General features: G+C 46.2%; 1 protein-coding gene across 1 annotated transcript; it reads right to left on the bottom strand.

The window, feature by feature from the left end:
• Nucleotides 1-9,919: 9,919 nt before the first annotated feature.
• Nucleotides 9,920-11,555, bottom strand: LOC103627151 (inositol-tetrakisphosphate 1-kinase 4). The gene has a single exon (XM_008647458.4). It carries the CDS (start codon nt 11,248-11,250, stop codon nt 10,126-10,128), a length of 1,125 nt encoding a protein of 374 aa, XP_008645680.1. The 5' UTR covers nt 11,251-11,555; the 3' UTR covers nt 9,920-10,125.
• Nucleotides 11,556-20,736: the final 9,181 nt, after the last annotated feature.

Raw genomic sequence — 20,736 nt, 5'->3', positions numbered from 1 at the left:
AGTCAATCCATTTTTAAGTCGGTTCGGCCCTTCATCTTGAGATCTGTCATTGTGCCGAAGCTCTATAGGTAACAGCTTCGGCACTTGCCCATGAGAAGATCTTCCGAAGGTGTTCTCTTTCTTTAGGATCTTCAGCTACGAAGCATACCCCCAACAGGGGTCAATAGGCAAGTTAAAACTTTTTCAACAAAAACGAGAAACGATCTGGGTAAAACCGGTCCAGTCGATGTTAAAACCGGTTCAGCCGGTTTGCACGAGCTCAACTAAAGAATGAGATATAAACTGAACTGATCCTGAAATTCACCCAGTTAACTTTGGAAATGAGATGTTCTAGTTGATCTATAGGGTTCAAAGTAGTAGATCTGAGAAGGGCACTTCTCAAGATCCACACACCAAAAAGATATAAACAAATCTTCCACGAAATGGTGAGAGAATGAAGAACACAAACAAACACAATGAGCAAAAACACAAGGGACACAAGATTTATCCCAAGGTTCGGTCACACCACCAAGGTGCCCTACTTCCTCGTTGAGGCGCCCACAAAGAGTCGGGTCTCTTTCAACCTTAATCCTCCCTTTGCCTACCACAAAGGTCAAGCCCACACACTAATCTTTGCTCAAACGAGCGAGTAATACAAACTTGCTTGCGCACAGCTTTTTGGCTGACATAGTAGACTGGCAGAGCGAAAAAAGTGGAACAGTTCAAAAACCGGCTGAGCTGGTTTTGAGAAATCGGCTGAGCTGGTTTTCAAAAACTGGGTGAGGTGGTTTTCAAACTGACTGAGCTGGTTTTTAGAAAATTGAACAGAAACTTGGGGAAGTCTGAGTGGGGAATTAATTTAGTTTTTCCAAGAGCATTCATGATCAAAATAAAGGTTTTCTTAGAGGATTTTGAAGAGATTTAGACTGAGCTTTAGTACCAACACCAACATTATTTTTGGATCCCCCTTGATAGTACGACGATTCCTATACTCAAGTTAAATAAAATATAATTAAGTAAACTCCTTGAGTCATTGGTGTCTCATGTGTGATTTCTCCATGGCGTTGCTTCATCAGGATCACAAACATCTTTGTCTCACCTTTTGAAGCAAACACAAATCAAACCCTGTGACTTGTACCATTTCACCATATATGAGTTCAAATCATGGCTTCAAGTCACCTTACTGATGCATCAACATATTATAACTCTTCATAGCTGATTGGTTCATCGACTTAGTGCAAGTACTCTCTTCTTCACCTTAGCCATGGTACCTCGGTCCATAAGCCGTCGCTTGGCCTTCACCTTCGCTTAGTTCCTCGAAGCCCTTTCCTTGCTATCTTCACCCTATCAAGCCATTCTTGAGTCACATCATATTGAGCATCCATTGAGAGAATCATTTCTTTAATATTGTGAACCTTGCTTGAATGTCATCTAGATATAAATGCTAAGATCAATCAAGCTCTAGTTTGATTCTCATAGAAGTATATATGGACTAATAGTAATATGGTCAAGCCAATTCATGATTCCTCATGTCTCATTCACTTTGGCTTGACCAATCCTCTTAATCACTTCAACCTATATTCTGATCATATTTGTGCATAGTGATTTCTCTGGTCTTGTCCATATATTCAAACCAATATAGAGATCATATTATATCCATTTGCATTATCTCACTGGTTATTTAACCTTGTGTTGAACCTTTGTTCACTAATCATTATACACTATTCAAGTATATTCATCATACCGAATTTCCTGTTCAACACTTAGCAAACTTGTTAGACCTTTAAATGTGTTGTTATCAAAATCACCAAAACTCACAAAAGGGATGAATGCACTTTCAATTATCAGTTTCAGCTTCAACCACGACATGTTCAGCTTCGGCATTAGAAGTACCTTCAGCAATAATTTCTTCCTGCACAACCAGCCTAGAGCGCCTCATCATTTCTAAGATTGAGCTATCTCAGTCGTTTCAGTCTCATCTCCCTCGTGGGTTACCCTTGCAGTTGATCTTACTCTAGCCAATTTGCTGTTCAGACTCTCACAGACGAAGTTGTGATTGAGCTGTGAAATGCTTGTTCGAAGTATAATGCAGAAAGCTTCGGCTTCGTTGACAATTTTCAACAGCACAACAGTGCAATAGCAATGAATGCTGTGGTAACTTCTCACCAACTCTTCTGTTTATATAGCCCTGCAGGAGAAGAAGGTGAACCGCCAAGATGCATGTACTGGCTGATCGGTGGACCGGCAAGCGCTGTGAATATTTTATTCGTTTTTTAATAACAATCTTAGGGAAGGTGTTTTTCGGACCTTCGGCATTCCGAAGCCTTCGTATTGTTCACGGATCGAGCTCGTTATGAAAAAACGATCTAGCACCGCGAAGGGGCTACTGTTAGGGGTCTTCTTCTCTGCCGAAGGTCCTCAAGACGAAGATAACATCGATAAAGTGATTATGAAGACTTTCTTTTTCTCTACTGAAGGTCCTCAAGATGAAGATCTCGTTTGGAAGCAACGATGGCAAGTGTCGAAGCTTCCTCCAGCTTTGGCTTAGACCAAACAGAGGAGAAAAAGACTAGCTAGTCCCTAGTGATTTGTGTTACGATTATGAACAAATGTTAAAGGTTATAAATGTACTTTTACCCAAGTTGCGTCCCATGCCTATAAATAGGTGAACGGTATCCCCGTACTATTCACGCTGGACTGTAATCACTCTCGCGTCAACATCTTCGAACAAGCCGAAGGTATCGATGTAATATAAATCCTGTTAATGTTCATGTGTACATTATGAAATACAAATGTGAATAAACTAATGAATTACATTCATTATTTTTATGTATCTTCATTCACGTATTAAATGATGAAGGCATGTCCTTCAAGACCTTCATCTAAAGATCGTTATATCCGAGAGGAGATAATGTTTCGGAGGACGAAGGTCCTTAATTCTTAACAACTATATTGCCTTGTTCTTGATTCACAGCATTCAAGAACAAATGATCAACAAAACTCAAATAAAATCTTTGCTTGGAAAAGCCTAATACCAAACCAACATATCTAATCTTCTTCTCCTGAAGCTATATTTGTATATGCGTCTCTGATTATGTATTGTGCATCATTTATATATTAGTATAGTTGTATTTACTTTTCCTTATGAATTTACAAGGTTGCCTAAGAAGCACTTATTTTGGTGCTTAAAATAGGAATAAAAGAAAGAGAGGCCATAGCCTCAATTGAAAGAACTTTCTCAAAGTTGAAGTTATTGAAAAAATATTTGAGATCAACTACATCGCAAAAAAATATTAAATAGCTTAGCTACATGTTCTTTCGAGAAGGATATATTGAAAACAGTGATCTGAACATTGTTCTCACAGATTTTTCTTCAAGGAATACTTGACAATGTTATTTATTTTGAGACATTAGAATTATATATAGTCTGAAAATATTTAATACGCTAAATTTCATTCTCACTTGAGGTAATCATATAGATTTAATATTCTTTTACTATTCTTATTTTCTTCTAGTTTACTATAATTATCGATGATACAAAAGAAAAATATACATGCCCAACTATTAGGATTGGCCTAGGGCCCTCCAAAACCTAGATCCAGTCCTGAGCGAGGATAGCATGTGGCCCAACTATTAACTTGAGTGTCACAATCTTCTTTATGTCGAAGATTATCTCCTCGCAAGGAATCTCCACAAGTTAGAGTCTCTTGCATCCATACACAGATCAATGGAGTTTATAACTTAGTAACAACACAAGAGAGAGGATAGTACACACACAATAGCAAACGCAGCAACACAACGCAAGAGAGAAGATCGCAAGAGCGCAAAGACACAAAGTCACGAGAACAACTCAGAATCGGTGCTCGAATCTCGCTAGAATCACTAGAATGTATTGTTGTAGAATATGTGAGTGTTGAATTGCTTTTGGAGTGCTTGGGTGCGGAAGAAGTGCGCCATGGGGTCCTTTTTATAGCCCAAGATAGCCACATAGTCGTTGCTCCTTCCATCTAAAAGTTGCTCAGTTTTTGTAGTTCTTGGGGGCACCGGACCAGTCTGGTGCACCATCTCTGGGATCTGACAGCCTCCTTCCTTCTAGGGAGCGCGCCGACCTGAGTCCATGCACCGTCGGACCGCCATGTGTCGCCTCCCCGTGAAGTAGCCGTTGGCGCTCGGAGATAACCATTACTGGACGGTCCGGTGCGCCACTAGACCGTGCACAATACTGATCTGGTGAATTATTAAAAATAATTGTTGAGACCTCGTTGATTAGTTGTATGAGCGGTCCGGTGCATCAGGCCACCAAAAACCTGAGTTCTAAGCCTTTGTAGACACGGTATGGTGCACCACCGGACCGGTTCGGTGAGGCTCAGAACAGCCCCAAGTCACGCTCTTTTGAGCATAACTTTTTCAATCTTCTTTGGCTATTCTTGGGAATTTCCTTACTACTTAGACAACCATAGTTAGCACAAAATCCAATTGTCTAAGGCCTTGTTTGGCATGGATCAAGCTCCATTGGTATGTTCTCTAACTCCATACTTTGGCTAGAGCTAGCTTCAGTTGAAGTTGGAGTTGTGTGGATGTGGTGTTTGTCTAGTAGGGTGTCCTTAGCTCTAAAAAAGTGAATTTGTAGGTTGCATTGACATTGTTGCCCTTGGTTGATTGATTGTCCTTTTATTTGATTGTGATACATTATTTTGTCCAAAATAATTTCTCTATGCATATTTTTGTCATGTATATGCATATAAAATGATAATCGAGAGAAGTTTGAAATATAAAATATTACATGTCCATAGACTAGAGCCAAATAACTAGTAGTATAAAATGTTTATTGTTTTTTCTAGTTCCACACTAAGGCAATAGATGTAACCAAATTATCACGAAATGTATCCATGGTCATAAAGCTTGATTTCGGAGTTGATTCATCAGAGGCATGTTGAGCTACCGCATACTTTTTTGTACTTTACCCGGATAGTAGGGACAATTTGGATCATGATAGGGAAGTGTAGGGCCGACGGTGGCTAGTGTACAAGACGGGCAGCGGCTGGGGTTTTGCGGAAGGGAACGGTTAGGAGGGGTTGCGGCTGGAGGCACCGCGCAGCATGCGACAGGCTGCAGGATCCGTGCGGCGTCCATGCTCTGGTGGCTGCGTGATGTCGTGATGTGGATGGGAACATGATAGAGAGAGGCAGAATTGAATAGGAGATGGGAAAATAAATAGAGATCGAATCATTTTTTATGTAACGAATAGTATTGGTGGGTAATTTCCATCTAACTCCATGTATTGATTCATTTTGAAGAGTGTGAAAGAGGTACTCCACCAAAATAAACAAGAGCTCCAGAAACTCCATTGAGTTGAGCTCCTCCAAAAAAAAGATGGAGTTAATGTGTTTGGCTGGCTCCATTCACCTCCACCCTAATGTTTAGAGTTGGAGCCATGCCAAACAGGGCCTAAATATGGGAAACTCACCTTTTCTAGATCTTTTCACTAGGATTTGCAGTTTAGCTTCGACTAAGTCCTAGAAACACTTTTCTCACAGAATAGAGTTAGAGATCAAACTAAAGTTATAAACACAGTATTAGGCATGTGCAACTTATTTAAACATTCAAACCTCATGTTTTACTGTTTTACCCAAAGTTGCACTTTCTTGCTCCATTTTAGCTCTTTATGACTTAGTACCTTCAAATTGCATTCAAGTAGACTTGTGCTCATACTCATAGCAAATTAGTTAGTCCATGATGGTGTGTTGGGCACTTAATCACCAAAATATATATATAAATGCTATTAGCCCATTTCCCTTCCACCCTTCGATCCAATAACGTGCTCTGTCGTGACCTGTTCGTCTCGCTCACATTTGCCCCTATCCTCGATAAAACCATGCCGGCGTTGAAGCACCAATCTAGCGACTGCATCCTCACCCCCTCCTACCACCAGCATCGTGGCACCCATAGACATGACGCCATCGCCCAAGTCTTTGGTGGCACAGAAGATGGTGACACCCGGTCGTCGCTTGTGACTGGCTAGGTCAGCTGCTTCGTCACCTCCCTAGCCTCCCTGGAGTTGCAATTGCCAATGCTGCCTCGCATGCCCTTAGCCAATCTTGTAGGTGCAATCAACCTCTTGAGGGTTTTTGTGATCAAATAACAAAACAAATTAAAAGTTCTTACATGTTTGTTTAAAGAATGTGCTCGGTTTGCTATACTATGAAGAGTGTTTTGAATCACGTCAAACGTCAAAAGAAGCAAATGTCTATGGGAAATCACACAATACCATGAGGTGATTTGATCCAACACTCAATCTCTAAACAATCGTGGTGTTAATTTTTGAGTTATTGGGTTATATGAACCATTGTACTATCAAGAGGTATCCATAATATGTAATGGTGTTTGTCAAAAAGCTCAAAATCCCTGCTACAAAACTTCCATGTTGTCCTTGATCAACTATAGGTGAATTATGTAGTTCAACCTATCCTGAGCAAACCTGAACTGAGCTCCTTTAGGGATGGCAGTGGATAAGGTACCAAATGGGCACACAACGCCATACCCATACAAACTAAAGAAAAAGGCCCATACCCACTACCGATCATGGGTACAAAATTATGCCATACCCATACCCACCACGGGTAGTGGGTACCCATCAGGTACCCATACCCACCAACATTATAGTATACATGATCGTTTGTACAAAATACAAAATGTTGAAACCCCATACTTTATCAATATTGAAAGATGCTAAAATAACATATTATATTTATGCCCAGCATGGCAAATTATCTGAACCCAACATAATTTTATCACACGGTCACAACATTCAACATTAAATGGCAACACCATACAATCACATGCATAAGAGAGAACAAACCCCTTAATCCAAACCCACATGTCATATGTTGGTGGGTTTCCTATCAGGTAGCATACCCATGCCCACCATACCTGATGGGTATAACAAATGACCCAATAAAATACCCATGGGTATCAAAAATCACCATACACATACCATAATAAGGTTTTACCCATCGGGTATCGGGTTTCGAGTACCCATTGCCATCTCTAAGCTCCTCTCCGATGGAAGGTGGTTGAAATGGCCCAGGGGGTAGTTCAATCGGCCCTACCCTGAGATGCTCTCTAGTGAAGGGCAGTTGAATCGGCCTCAAAGGCGGTTCAACCAGTCCAGCACCAGTTGAGATGGGCGGTTCGATCGCCTAGTTCACTTGGTTCCATTTGGTTCGAATCTAGAGCATGGCAATTGAACCGACCCTCCAGGGCGGTTCCACTGGCCCCGGGGCAGTCAAATCATCGACCTCAACCGTGTTTCTCTCTACTGAGAAGCAGTTCAACCACATAACTCGTAGACTTCACCCAAATGACTAGATCTGGACGCCCCCATATATAGTCTTCATTATTTTTCTTCAACCTCTCTCCACACATTCAATTCACACTAAACCTGAGACAAAAGTTGAAAAAGAGCATTTACTCCTCCCCTTCCGACTCACTCTTCAAATCTCTTTCTCCCCAAATCATTGCAGGAAAACTTGGTGTGAGGTTGAGATCTTCGATCTTTGAGCTCCATTCTCCATCTTACTTGCTTTGAGCTTTAGGCAAACATCAAGATCTTCAGCTGATTTGTTACTCTTAGAACTTCGAGCTCCTAGACGGCTAGACATCGCGTGAGAGTCTCCAAATTTGTGGAAGATCTCAAGAAGTTTGTGTCACCTACTCCTTGAGCATCTAGTAATTAACTGACCTCATCTTGATCTGTGTGGTCGATGAGGCTCTTGGTGGGATCCTCAATGAGGAAGTAGGCCACCTAAGTGGTGTGACTGAACCTTTGAGTAAATCTCATGTTCTTGGCTGCTGTGGTTTTTCATATTTCATCTTATTCTCACCATAGCATGCAAGGATTGGTGCATAACCATTTGTGTGTAGGTTTTGAGGAGCACTCTCTCCCAGATCTACTACACACATACCTTTGGAACATTAAGGACTTCACAAATCAAAGGCTTACATGTCAATCTTTAAGATAATTCTGCTTTCTTGTTAACTAACTAGTTGAACTGATTCAGAGCGATAGAATTGCCCAAGGTAGCAGTTGAACTGGCCTGCACCGGTTGAACTGGTTCATCTCAGTTGGTTTCGAGTTTTTGTTGAAATTTTCATGTGTAACCTATTCACCTCCGTATAGGCTACTTTTATATATATATATATATATATAAGTGAGATGGACTCAGGGCAAGTCTTGTTGATGGAGCTGCTAAGGTGGATGAACACCCGAGGGCCGCTCATGGCGTAGAGGGCACCCATGGTAGCCGATTTGTTGCTCTGTATCCTGTTCTTATAAAAGGCTCCTTGCATGGATGATGTCTCTTCAAGGAGCCAATCTTAATAGTGATCAACATTTTTGTTACAATAATTGGTACCATATTGTCATGGAGTTCAAAGGTCATTTTGTTACAATAATTGGTTGATGCTCTTTTTAGGTACCTACATTTTTTAAAGGTACTTAATTAATAGTGATCAACATGTGTTGTAGACTTGTAGTAGCAGTAGCGGTAGTATACACGCGTCAAACTTCCTATGATGCCAGTAACTTCCATGATCCATAAGGAAAATCTGTTCAATAGATTGTTGATGAAGCTCTCCAACGTGTACCTAACAAGTAACAACCATGGACAATTCAAGTCTTCAAAATATCTTACAAACTATAGTTTGTGGAAGCATTTTTCTTTGCACTCAAGCAGTTGAATTCAACTTACCCCTTTTTTATATTGCTGCATGAGACAAAAAGTTGGCGAGATAGTGTTTTTCACCCCATATATTACCATCAAAATTGTAGTTGATTGATTGAGAAGAGGGACGTCATCGTAGGCACCCGTCGTGACCACCGACCATTATACATGCGAGACATGAAGCCACGAGGACTCAAGCAGGACCCATCGCCACCATCCTCATAAACTACTTAGAACTTTTAAATACTCATTGTAAAGGTTTAGAACATAGTTGAACAACTATTCTATTTAAAAATTATCTATGTGACGTATGTAAACCGTAGCAATATAATAAACAAACATTATATATCTATATGCATGTGTGCGCGTGCGAGCACACATGCATGACACTGATGACGGGTCTGTTCGATTGTGTGGGGAATCTGATTTGCGCATCTCAATCAAGACGATGTCCATTGTAGACAGGGCTACGAGCTGTTAGATTATCAATTGAGATACATGGGTTTTCGGTTCGATAAATTTAAGATTAGTTAGGTTCAATTCGAAATTGTAGTTGTTTGATTGAGAAGAGCAGAGACGCCGTCGTGCCACTGCCGACCATCACACCTGCGAGGTATGAAGTCGTGGGGACACTAGCAGGACCCCACCGCCGCCATCATGCCTGCGAGGCATGAAGTTGCGAGGACACGAGTAGGACCTACGGCCACCGTCTTCATAGACTTCTCGTAACTTTTGAATACGCATAGTAAATGTTTGGAACATAGTTAAACAACTATTATATTAAAAAAATTATGTATATGATGTATGAAAACTGTAGCAATATAATAAACGAACATTATATATCTATGTGTGCACTTGCGTGCGCGTGCGAGCACACATGCATGGCACGGATGACGGATCTGGTCGATTGTGTGGGGAATCTGTTTTGCGCTGCTTCCTACTAGTATTCATGGTCAACGTTTTGCCTTTGCTTGTATGAGTGTCGATGCATGATACTTGCCCAGAACGCGCGCTGCTGCTTGGTACGGTTCACCATGCATGGCATCTTTTATCTTGAAGCATTCATTATTCATGTCTTTTTTGTTTCGGTGCAATCATATGCTCATTGCTCAATCCACTAGCATTGTAGCGATCAAAGGTACGGTGCAATGGTCCACCAACACATGCATGCATTTCAGCACCGTACCACAACAAATTCTACGATGACATTTACTCTATGCGTTAGAAGAAGCAGAAATTTGCTGAAAGGAACCAGCTGAACGCATGCAACGATAATTTGGTTGGATCAAGGGTACAAAGCAACTGGTGTTTATTTAATTCCCTTTGCAATGAAAGGTTAGAATCAAGGCGGCTTCACTTCACGCTTCACTGGTGTATATGGTCCAAATTAAACAAACTGGATGATGTGAGGAACCTGGCGAATTTAGGCCTGAGCCAGCCTCGCCTCCGCTCCCGGCGGGATGGGGATGGTGGCGCTGCTGGGCTCGGCCTCTGCCTCTGCCTCTGCCTGCCTCGCCTCCGCCCCCGGGGCAGGCCGCTCATCGATGCTTCTGCTGCGAGAGCGAAGCCTCTCCAGGAAGAATTCAGTGAGGACAGGCTCAAAGCCGGGCATTTTGGAGTAGCCCGGGCAGTAGTTGATGTCGAGGACGAGGTACTTATTGGCGTCGCCGCCTGCAGCGTCGTCCCTCGTCCGGATGAGGTCGAAGTTGATGAGGTGCAGGCCCACTGCCCGCCGGATCTCGCGGGCGACCCTGTCGACGAAGTCCTGGGGCGGCGGTACCACCTTCTCGGAGCCCTCGTCGCCGCCGCTGGGGGCGAGGAGGGAGATGTTGGCGAAGGGGGCCGCGGCGGCGGCGGCGGGGTCCCGGAGGCGCTCCGGCGGCACGTCCGGCAGGCTGCTCCGCACCACGCACGTGGCGCGGTCGCCCACCACGTACACCTTGAAGAGCACGCCGCCGTGGTTGGCGAACTCCTGCAGCACGAGCGGCGGGCGGCCGCGCAGGCCGCGCAGGCCCTCGCGGCGGTACACCAGGCAGAGGTCGTGCGACGCCGCGCTGCCGTCCACCTCCACGGGCTTGGCGACGAGCGGGAACCGGAGGCCGCCGAGGCCGAGCACGTCGTCGGCGGCGGCGTCGGCGGCCTGCTGCAGGGCCCCGGCGTCGTGGACCATGACCTGCCTGGGCACGGCCACGCAGTCGAGCCCCGAGACGACGTCCAGCATGGTGAAGCGGTCCAGGATGCGGTCGATGGCGGCGGGCGGGTCGATGATTGGGACGTCCGGGTGGAGCGCCGAGAAGGCCTCCAGCCGCGCGCGCCACGCCTGGCCGTACAGCTTGTGCACGACGAGGTCCAGCTGGGGGCCCTGCTCCGCGAGCGGCCTGGAGGCGTCGAGCGCCACGAGCCGGATGCCGTGCTGCGCTGCCAGGTCGATGAACGACGGCTGGACGAAGGTATCGTGCTTGTTGGGCAGCATCGCGTAGCCGATGGTGTATGCGGCGCGAGGCCGCGGCGAGCTGCCGCCTGAGGACTGGCACTGCTCCGCCGCCATTGACTTGGTGGACTATCGCTCTAGCCGGAGGCAATTCGTAGTCGTAGCCGCCCGTGTGTGTATCTTAAGTAGCACAGCACAGCAGTACCAAAAGAAAGGTACAGTACAGCTCTAGGCGGACTGGCACTGCTCTTGCTCGAATCAGATGCGAAGTTGTTAATTAGACGGTACAGCTTGATCGTCTATATCCATCCATATACATATAACAACCCTTGTATATCTTATCTTTTGTATTAGCTATACTGAGGGCTTTTTGGTGTAGGTGTAGGCAATCACCACGTTAATAATCCATCGCTTAACATAGTACCGAAGCCTTCTTCACCAACGAGAGATCCCACAATCACTACCTTCTGTATGCCTAGTAGCTCGCCACCGACACCTGGTTATCATGGCCGGTTCATCATCATCCATTGGAAGCTTCAACATCCTCAGCCATCAAGTCCACGAAAAGCTTACTCAAGAAAACTTTCCTCTATGGAAAGCTCAAGTGCTGCTGGCAGTGCGTGGGGTTCAACTTGTTGAGCTCTTCGAAGGCATTGAGAAGAAACCGAACACAAAAGCCAAGAGAAAGTGCTCAATCTAAGACTCTCTCCAGCAGTCAGCAGCTTACCCATATTCAAACTTCACTATACGAACAATGCAGAACAGTGCAAAATAGTGCTTTTGGGTAAACTATGAATAGACTGTTGCAGACGGTTTACAGTGCAGAACAATGCAAAACCATGCTTTTTAGTAAACTATGGATAGACTTCTGCACACGGTCTAAGAGTACCAGGCATGGCTCACTCAAGATGCTCAATTGTTGAGCCATCTCAATTCCACCATCATCTCTAAGGAGGGGTTGGCGCAAGTCAATTAATTCATGCACCACGTCGCACGAAGGTATGGAAAGAGATCAACCATAGTTTTAGGTCCCAACTTATGCTTTTTGTTTATTAGCGCATTTACGTTGGTCAAACAACCCCATGTGCACAACCAGACAAATGCCCATTCAAATATCTTGGCATCCTGATGCATTTCCGAAAACTGTCGAATGCGGATTGGAATATAATTGAACAGCGGTTTGAGAAGAACCTTTGTAATTGAAAGAGCAAGCACTTGTGGTCCCCTGGTACTGATTAATTCGGTAGTAACTAGCATAGTTATGTTCATACTATCCTTCTTTGAGATACCTAGAAGTATTCTTCAGAAGTTGAATTACTTTCGGTCCCGTTTCTTTTGGCAGTCAGATGAGCATAAGGAAAAAATATCATCTTACTAGATGGAGCGTTATTTGTCAGCCTAGGGATCTCGAGGGCCTGGGAGTGAAGGACCTATATGTGCAAAACCAATGCTTGCTAAGCAAGTGGCTATTTAAACTAACGAATGAAGATGGCATGTGGCAAAGAATGATGTGGAGGAAATATTTGAAAGACAAAACTATAGGTCAGGTCCAAAAGAAACCAAGGGATTCCTAGTTCTGATCTGGTCTTATGAAGGTGAAAGAAAAAAAATTGAGTATGGGGACGTTTCGGGTGAATAATGGAGTTAATGTGCAGTTCTAGTAAGATAAATGGTTAGGCATTTTTACACTGCAACATAGATATCCTTCGTTGTATAATATAGTTCAAAGGAAAAATGTGTCTGTAGCATCCATGTTAAGCTCTGTCCCACTTAATGTATCCTTTAGAAGACGAGTGGTGAATGCAAACCTACAGGCTTGGTATTGTGTCGTTGCGCTGGTTATGCAAATCCAATTGAATGAACTGATGACGTATTTGAGTGGTCTCTCCATCAGAGCAAAACCTTTTCAGCTCGTTCGATGTATGGTCTGCTAATAAGCAGAGATATTGTTAGGTGAAAAAAATACAGTCTAGAAGTTCAAAATCCTGTTGAAAATAAAGATTTTCCTTTCCTCTGGTACCTCTAGTAGGGTGTAGTCCTAACTAAAGACAATTTAGCCCATAGGAATTGGGAAGGGAGTAAGGGATGTGTCTTCTGTACTAAGAGCAACTCCAATAGTTATGTAAATTTTAGCTCTCTAAATCACAGATTTTAAAAGTTGCTAAATGACTTTTGGAGTAAAAAAAATGTGAGTTCTCCAATAGTTCTCTAAATATAGGTTGTAATTTTGTTTTGTATTTATCCACATAAAAAATAAGTGACAAACTATATAATGCAGTCAACATTTTTGTTTAGGGAGTTGTTAAATGGTTGTCAAATGTAGAGAGAAAATGAGGTTAGATGATAAGTTGTTAAATTTAGAAAGTTTATTTAGAGAACTGTTGGAGAATAGTTTTCATGTTAACTACCTAAATTATTGATTTAGGAAGTCTTTTAGAGAACCACTGGAGTTGCTCTAAGTATGAGTCTATTAATCATTTGTTTTTCGAATGTCATTATGCGCGGTTTTCTATAGTGGGCAGTCCAATTTACGTTTGGTTTGGAAATTCCACATAGTTTTACTCACATGACCGTACACATAATCTGTAGATTTAGGAAGTTGGTAAAACAACGGGTTTCAATAACCTGCTTTACATAACTGTTGGAAAAGAATTTAGTAATTAAGGCAACAAAAATGTGGAAGGACGATGATATGGGCTGGGTTTGGTAATTGAGCTACCTGTCCACGTTGATTTGGTGCCGATCGGCAAAAGCTGTTGCTCAACAAATGTGTTAATTAACTTGCAGCGCTGGCCGGGACACAGACTAATAAACAGAATCAACGACAAACAATAGCAGCTACAGAAGAAGGACAAACAAATCTACAAAGCTATCGTGACATTATTTCTGCCCGTAGCGGGCGCAATACGCGTGGCGGCGTGGGACATAAGGTAAAATACGAGCCGTATATCAGCACGCATGATCCGTGCCAACTTTGTAAGCGTTTCTGTAACGCTATGCTTCCAATCACGCGCGTTAAAGTTCCGTCCATAGAAGAAATTTAATTTAAACCTGATGATGAGAATACTTGCTAAATAAATTATCTTTGTTTCCTTGCTTTCCACCATCCTCTACTTTCTGGCCATCCAGCCGCCTGCCTTTGCGCTTTAAATAATTAAATTAAATATATCTTATCCCTGCAGTTCCTTGCTCCTTAAGTATCGTGCTATTTATGTCTCATAATAAAATTCGTTTTGGTATTTTAATAGATTCATGTAATACTTAATGTATATGTTTTGTGTATATATGTCTAGATTTATTATCATTTAGTTGAATATAGACATAAAAACCAAGGAACGATACAGAATAGTAGGAATTTGTTCAGTCCACTTCTGCATCTTGGAGGTACGAGGTGAAGACTGAAGAACCTGAGTTTCTTGCTTGGCCCATAGTTAATTCAGTATTCTGAACTGCGGGCGTGATTTTGTGCATTATATACACGCATTGACTGTGTGTCAACACTAAACTTGGTATTTTGACTAATGTTTGTTGTTTGTGTTTGCAGGTAGCCGCTGCTTTCAAATAGAGTTCGATATTTGCAGGTAGCTATAAACTCTTGCGATTGGTTTGATGATGAAATGACTATGTTATTGGGATCTGTACTTATCACATAGATATGACATGTATTATGTGTTTTATTAGTTTGATGATGAAATAGCTATGCTAGTGACATAATGTGTGCCATCTTGGGCCAACAGAAAATGCATAAAGTATTTGATATTGGCTAGATTGAATATATGATTTGAGGTGAACTGAATATATGAAATATGGACTCATTTCGGACAAAAAAAAGAAATATGGGCTGAAAGAAACTAAAAACAAAACAGGACACGTTGAAAACAATCAGCCCAAATAATATTTGTGGCCCATTACAGATCTACCTGTTATATGTGCTTTGGGCTTTGGCGAGCCAAAGTTTAGTACTATGACGTTACTGGATCTACCAAGTTAGCACCATATTAGTATAATGGCATCCCATCATAAATCTATGTGATGGAAATTGGAAAAAATGCAGACATTTAAAAATAGAGCATTGATGCTGTCGGAGAGCAAATCTCCGGCCGAGTGGCGGAGTGCATCCGCCCTAAATCCTAAGATGAGGAGGGGACTAAGCGTTTTGCTTGTTAGTTGGAAAAGTGGGAAGAACACAAGTACACACAAGGATTTAGAGTGGTTCGGGCCGCCGGAGCGTAACACCCTACTCCACTGTGTGATATATTGCTTGAGAGCTTGTATGAACTTGTGAGTGTCTGAGTGAGCCTAAGATTGGATGTCCTCGCCTCTGCCCCTGTGTAACGTCGCATGCCTCCCCTTTTATAGTTGAAGGGGGGCATGCATAAAGGTGCTGGGCCCCGACATGTGAACCCAGGGACATAAAGAATATAGCGCTTGGAGCCACCAATGTTTGCTGCTGGGGTAATCTTCTTGTGCCCTGACGCCCGAGATCTCCGTATCCTCGGCGTGCGCCGCTTGGCACGGGCGCACTGTTTGCCAACAGACTGGTCAGGCGCGCCGTCTGCTGGGTGACCTTGACGCCGCCTGCCGGCGGATTGGACAGGGCGCATTAAATGCTAAGAGGGCGCGTCGCCTATCAGCGTGGTGACAGGCGGCGCGTCCTCTCCGCAATAAATGTAAGGACTGCACAGCCGCATGGGCCTTTCGTCAGGTTCGTCCCGTTGGCTTATGTTACGGGCCACAAGCCACGCGGCCGCGGCGGGTTTCTGCCTGAGCGGGGAGCGTAGAGCAAGGCCTGGATACGTGTCGGCACCAGACCCTTGCTTGTGCCGGGGTCCTCTCCGTCCCGGGACCCTGCCAAGCCCTTAGGCCTGTCCATGTGGTGGGGTCGTGTGCCGCTCTCCGTGTGACCTGGAGGTGTCGTATGGGTGCAGCGCCTTCATACTATGGAAGAGGGTACCCCTGATTCAGGGTACCGACAGTGGCCCCCGGACCCGCCTCAGAGGAGGATGTGAGTCTGTAGGTGGGGCCAGAGTCCGATTGGTGGTTGGCTTGCTGCACCTGCGCGCCTGTTGATGTAATTACTGTCGGCCCGCCTATGGTCATGCCGTCTGCCATGCCTATTCCCACGGCTGACTGGCCCGTGACCTTCGTACTTGATGTCACTGTTGGGCCATGCGCGGGGTGCCTCGAGTCGCTGCACTGGTTCTGAAAAACTTATCTTTTCAGACTTCCGCGACGGCCCTGAGAAGTCGTGGCATTGGCGCAAGCGGCGGTGCGATTTTTCCGCACCCGGTAACCGGCGCGCCGGCTGCATGACATGTGGGACTGGGCCCCCGTGTTGGACCACCGGTTGCAGCGAAGCTGAGGGGCGCACAACCGCGGGGCGGTTGTACGCTTTTTGCGTGGTGGTTCACCTTTTTGACCGCTGGCTACGGCGAAGATGAAGGGGAGCTTAACCGTGGGGCGGTTGCATGCCCCTTGTGCGGCGGTTTGCCTTCCTGACCGCTGGTTGCCCCGAAAATGGAGGGGTGCATAACCGCGGGGTAGTTGCATGCTCCTTCATGTCAGTCTGTATGACATGTGGGGCCTGGCCCCCATGTCATAAGGTGGGAACCTTGGTGCATGTCGGGGGAGACTTCGCTCATGACGCTTCTGGGCGCGAGTGGGGAGATCTGCCTTTAAAAAGGGGTCGATCTCCCGGGTAGTAGCCATGCCTCGCTCCACTTGCATCCACTGCGCCCTTCCACCTTCCGGGCCTCCAGATGGGGTGCGCAGGTGTTCTCTGGAGGGATCCGGGTCAGGGCCGTCTCCTCTGGCGCTCTCATCGCTGAAGAGCTGGCGCTCGTGGTGGCACCACTGATCTTGTCTCCTTCTTCTTGTTGTTAGAGGAGTGCAACCCCATGGGAGTTGGCATCCTTCCGCCATCGCTCGACTTCAAGGATTTTCATCACGCAGCCTGGCTGCAATCTCCCACCGATGGTCATCTAGAGAGATGACCACCAGCCTTGTGGTGGGGAGAAGCAAGTCGGGCTGCGACCTCCCTCCTGCCCTCAGCTTCAAGGATGTTCATCATCCGTGCTGGGGAGGAGGGCGCGTCGAGTCGGGGCTCCGCCTCTCGCGCGGGCTGGCGGCCCGCTTCTTCCTCTAGCATTCGGGGGGGAAGGGCGTTCGCCAGCCTTGCGAAGGAGGCGAACTTCGGCTACACGGGGTCGGCCGTCTGAGGTGCCGTCAGCTGCCGCGTGTCTGGCTCCTCGGCCTGGGTGGCTTTGGTGCCGCCTCCGGCGCTGCCTCCTGCCGCTTGGATGGGGCGTGGCTGTCCGTCCACCGCACGGGCGACGGTCGCACCTGCGCAGGTTGACCACACCCACGGCTTTTCTCGCGTCGCCGGACGCACCGGGGAGTCGTACAAGACGTCGTACGCTGTGGGGGCGGCGGCGACGTTCTTGGATGGTCTTGTCCTCACTCCCGCAGTGAGGACGAGAGCAAGGACCTCTTCGCGCGTGCGATGGGGCGGCCGCCGTTCGCCGGTACGGCACTGGTGCGCAGGTGGCCGCTATCGTTGGTGCTGAGGTGGTCGCCGCCGCTGGTGAGGCTCCCCACTGCAGAGGTGGTTGCCCCCGCTGGCGAGACCGTTAGTGCCACCTGCCGTCGGACCTCCGGCTCTTTGGCTTTAATGGTCTCGTTGTCGCCCCCCGTAGGAAGACAGGGGCGAGGACCCTTTCGCAGCGACGTACATGCTGAGATGATCGTCGCTGCTTGGCGAGTCGTCGATGCAGAGGTGGCCGCCACCGTTGGTGCTGATGTGGTCGCCTCCGCTGGCGAGCCGCTCGGAGCCAGCTATCCCGCGGCCCTTACTGGTGTGGAGGTAGTGAAAGGGAAATGTGCCCTTGGGCCATTTCTAAGTATTTTGGTGATTTAGTGTCCAACACAAGTGCTTAAGTGTTAAACTATGCCAAATGATGGACAAAGTGCAAATCAATACAAAGGTATGATTCTAGACTTAGTACATTAGTTTTTGTGTACTAACATATTTGTCTAAGTGCTAGAATCAGAGAAAATACAATTGGATAAGTCTTGGCTCGAGCAGCCAAGACTCTGCTCGGTCTGGGTGCACCGGACTGTCCGGTGGTGCACCGGACAGTGTCCGGTGCGCCGGGCTGGCTCTGGTGAAATGGCTGCTCTCGGGACTTCGACGGCGGTGTACGACTATAAATCACTGGACTGTCCGGTGGTGCACCGAACTGTCCGGTGAGTCATTCACAGGCGAAGTCGTCGCTCTCGGGAAGCGATCAACGGCGTACGGCTATAAATCACCGGACTGTCCGGTGGTGCACCGGACTGTCCGGTGAGCCAACGGTCGGCCGCGTAATCCGCACGTGACGCGTGGTCGGGCCAACGGTCTGAAGGGGGCACCGGACATTGTCCGGTGCGCCAACGGCTCCAAATCGCCAACGGTCGGCTGCGCCAAAATAGGAAAGAAATCCGCACCGGACAGTGTCCGGTGGTGCACCGGACTGTCCGGTGCGCCAGGCGACTGAAGGCAAGATTTGCCTTCCTGGAATGCTCTCAACGGCTCCTAGCTGCCTTGGGGCTATAAAAGGGACCCCTAGGCGCATGGAGGAGTACACCAAGCATTCTCTAAGCATTCCTAAGCACCAAGACTCCAATTCCGCACTTTTGATTCTTTGTGATAGCAACTAGAGCTCCATTTGAGTAGAGAACTCTTTGAGTTGTGTTGAGAGCTCGTGTTGTGACTTGTGTGCGTGTTGTTGATCTGATTTTGTGTCTTGTGTGCGTTGCTCATCCCATCCTTACTTCCGTGCTTCTTTGTGAACATCAAATTGTAAGGGCGAGAGGCTCCAAGTTGTGGAGATTCCTCGCAAGCGGGATATAGTAAACAAAGCAAAACACTGTGGTATTCAAGTGGGTCTTTGGACCGCTTGAGAGGGGTTGAGTGCAACCCTCGTCCGTTGGGACGCCACAACGTGGAGTAGGCAAGTGTTGGACTTGGCCGAACCACGGGATAAACCACTGTGCCTATCTGTGTTGATCTTCTTGTGGTTATTGTGTTTTGCAAGAACTCCTCTCTAGCCACTTGGCTTTATTGTGCTAACACCTAATCAGGTTTTGTGGCATTAAGTTTCAAGTTTTACAGGATCACCTATTCACCCCCCCTCTAGGTGCTCTCAATTGGTATCAGAGCCGTTCTCTTCACGAAGGGACTAATCGCCCGAAGAGATGGATCCTAAGGGCAAGGGGATGGTGGTCAATGATAAGGAGAAGGAGTCCTTCGTCAATGAGCCGAAAGATGACAAGCCTACTGACTCGGGCTCGGGCCACAAAAGAAAAGACGGGAAGAAGAAGAAAACAAGGCGCATCAAGGAGATAGTCTACTACGACAGCGACGAATCTTCCTCTTCCCAAAAGGACGACAACGACTATGAGAAAAAGAAGACGGTTAATTCAAACTTCTCTTTTGATTATTCTCGTATTCTGCATAGTTCAAATGCACATTTGCTTTCCATTCCTCTTGGCAAACCCCCACACTTTGATGGGGAGGACTACGGATTTTGGAGTCACAAAATGTGTAGTCACTTGTTCTCTCTCCATCCAAGTATATGGGAGATAGTAGAAAATGGAATGCAATTTGATAGCACGGATAGTCCTTTGTTTATCAATGAACAGATTCATAAAAATGCACAAGCTACTACTATGTTGTTAGCCTCATTGTGCAGGGATGAGTACCATAAGGTGAGCGGCTTGGATAACGCCAAGCAGATATGGGACACCCTCAGGATCTCTCATGAGGGAAATGACGTCACCATGCTCACCAAGATGGAGTTGGTGGAAGGCGAACTTGGGAGATTCGCCATGATCAGGGGGGAGGAGCCAACCCAAACATACAACAGGCTCAAGACCCTCGTCAACAAAATAAGGAGCTATGGAAGCACGCGATGGACGGACCACGACGTCGTCCGCCTAATGCTAAGGTCTTTCACTGTCCTTGATCCACATCTTGTAAACAATATTCGTGAGAATCCTAGGTACACCAAGATGTCCCCCGAAGAAATACTTGGAAAGTTCGTAAGCGGGCGGATGATGATCAAGAAGGCAAGATACGTCGATGAGGCGTTGAATGGTCCAATTCATGAGCCTCAAGCCATTGCTCTCAAGGCAACGAGTAGCAAGGAGGCGCTACCTAGCAAGGTGGCGCAAGTTGAGGCGGCAGGGCTAAATGAGGAAGAGATGGCCCTCATCATCAAGCGCTTCAAGACGGCGCTAAAGGGCCGCAAGGAGCATCCCAAAAAGAACAAGACTAAGGGAAAGTGCTCCTGCTTCAAGTGCGGTAAGATTGGTCATTTTATCGCTAATTGTCCCGATAATGATAGTGACCAGGAACAAGATAAGAAGAGGGAAAAGAAGAAGGCTTACAAGAAGGCGAAGGGTGAGGCACACCTTGGCAAGGAGTGGGACTCGGATTGCTCGTCGTCCGACTCCGACAACGAAGGACTCGCCGCATCAGCCTTCAACAAATCATCTCTCTTCCCCAACGAGCGTCACACATGCCTCATGGCGAAGGAGAAGAAGGTATGTACTCGAAAGTCT

This window comes from Zea mays, chromosome 5 (genome assembly GCF_902167145.1).
Source record: "Zea mays cultivar B73 chromosome 5, Zm-B73-REFERENCE-NAM-5.0, whole genome shotgun sequence".
Classification (NCBI taxonomy): domain Eukaryota; kingdom Viridiplantae; phylum Streptophyta; class Magnoliopsida; order Poales; family Poaceae; genus Zea; species Zea mays.
This window is presented reverse-complemented; position numbering and strand designations above follow the sequence as displayed.

Excerpts from the sequence above, each read along its gene's own strand:
- LOC103627151 (XM_008647458.4), bottom strand. The coding sequence starts at position 11,250 with ATGGCGGCGGAGCAGTGCCAGTCCTCAGGCGGCAGCTCGCCGCGGCCT.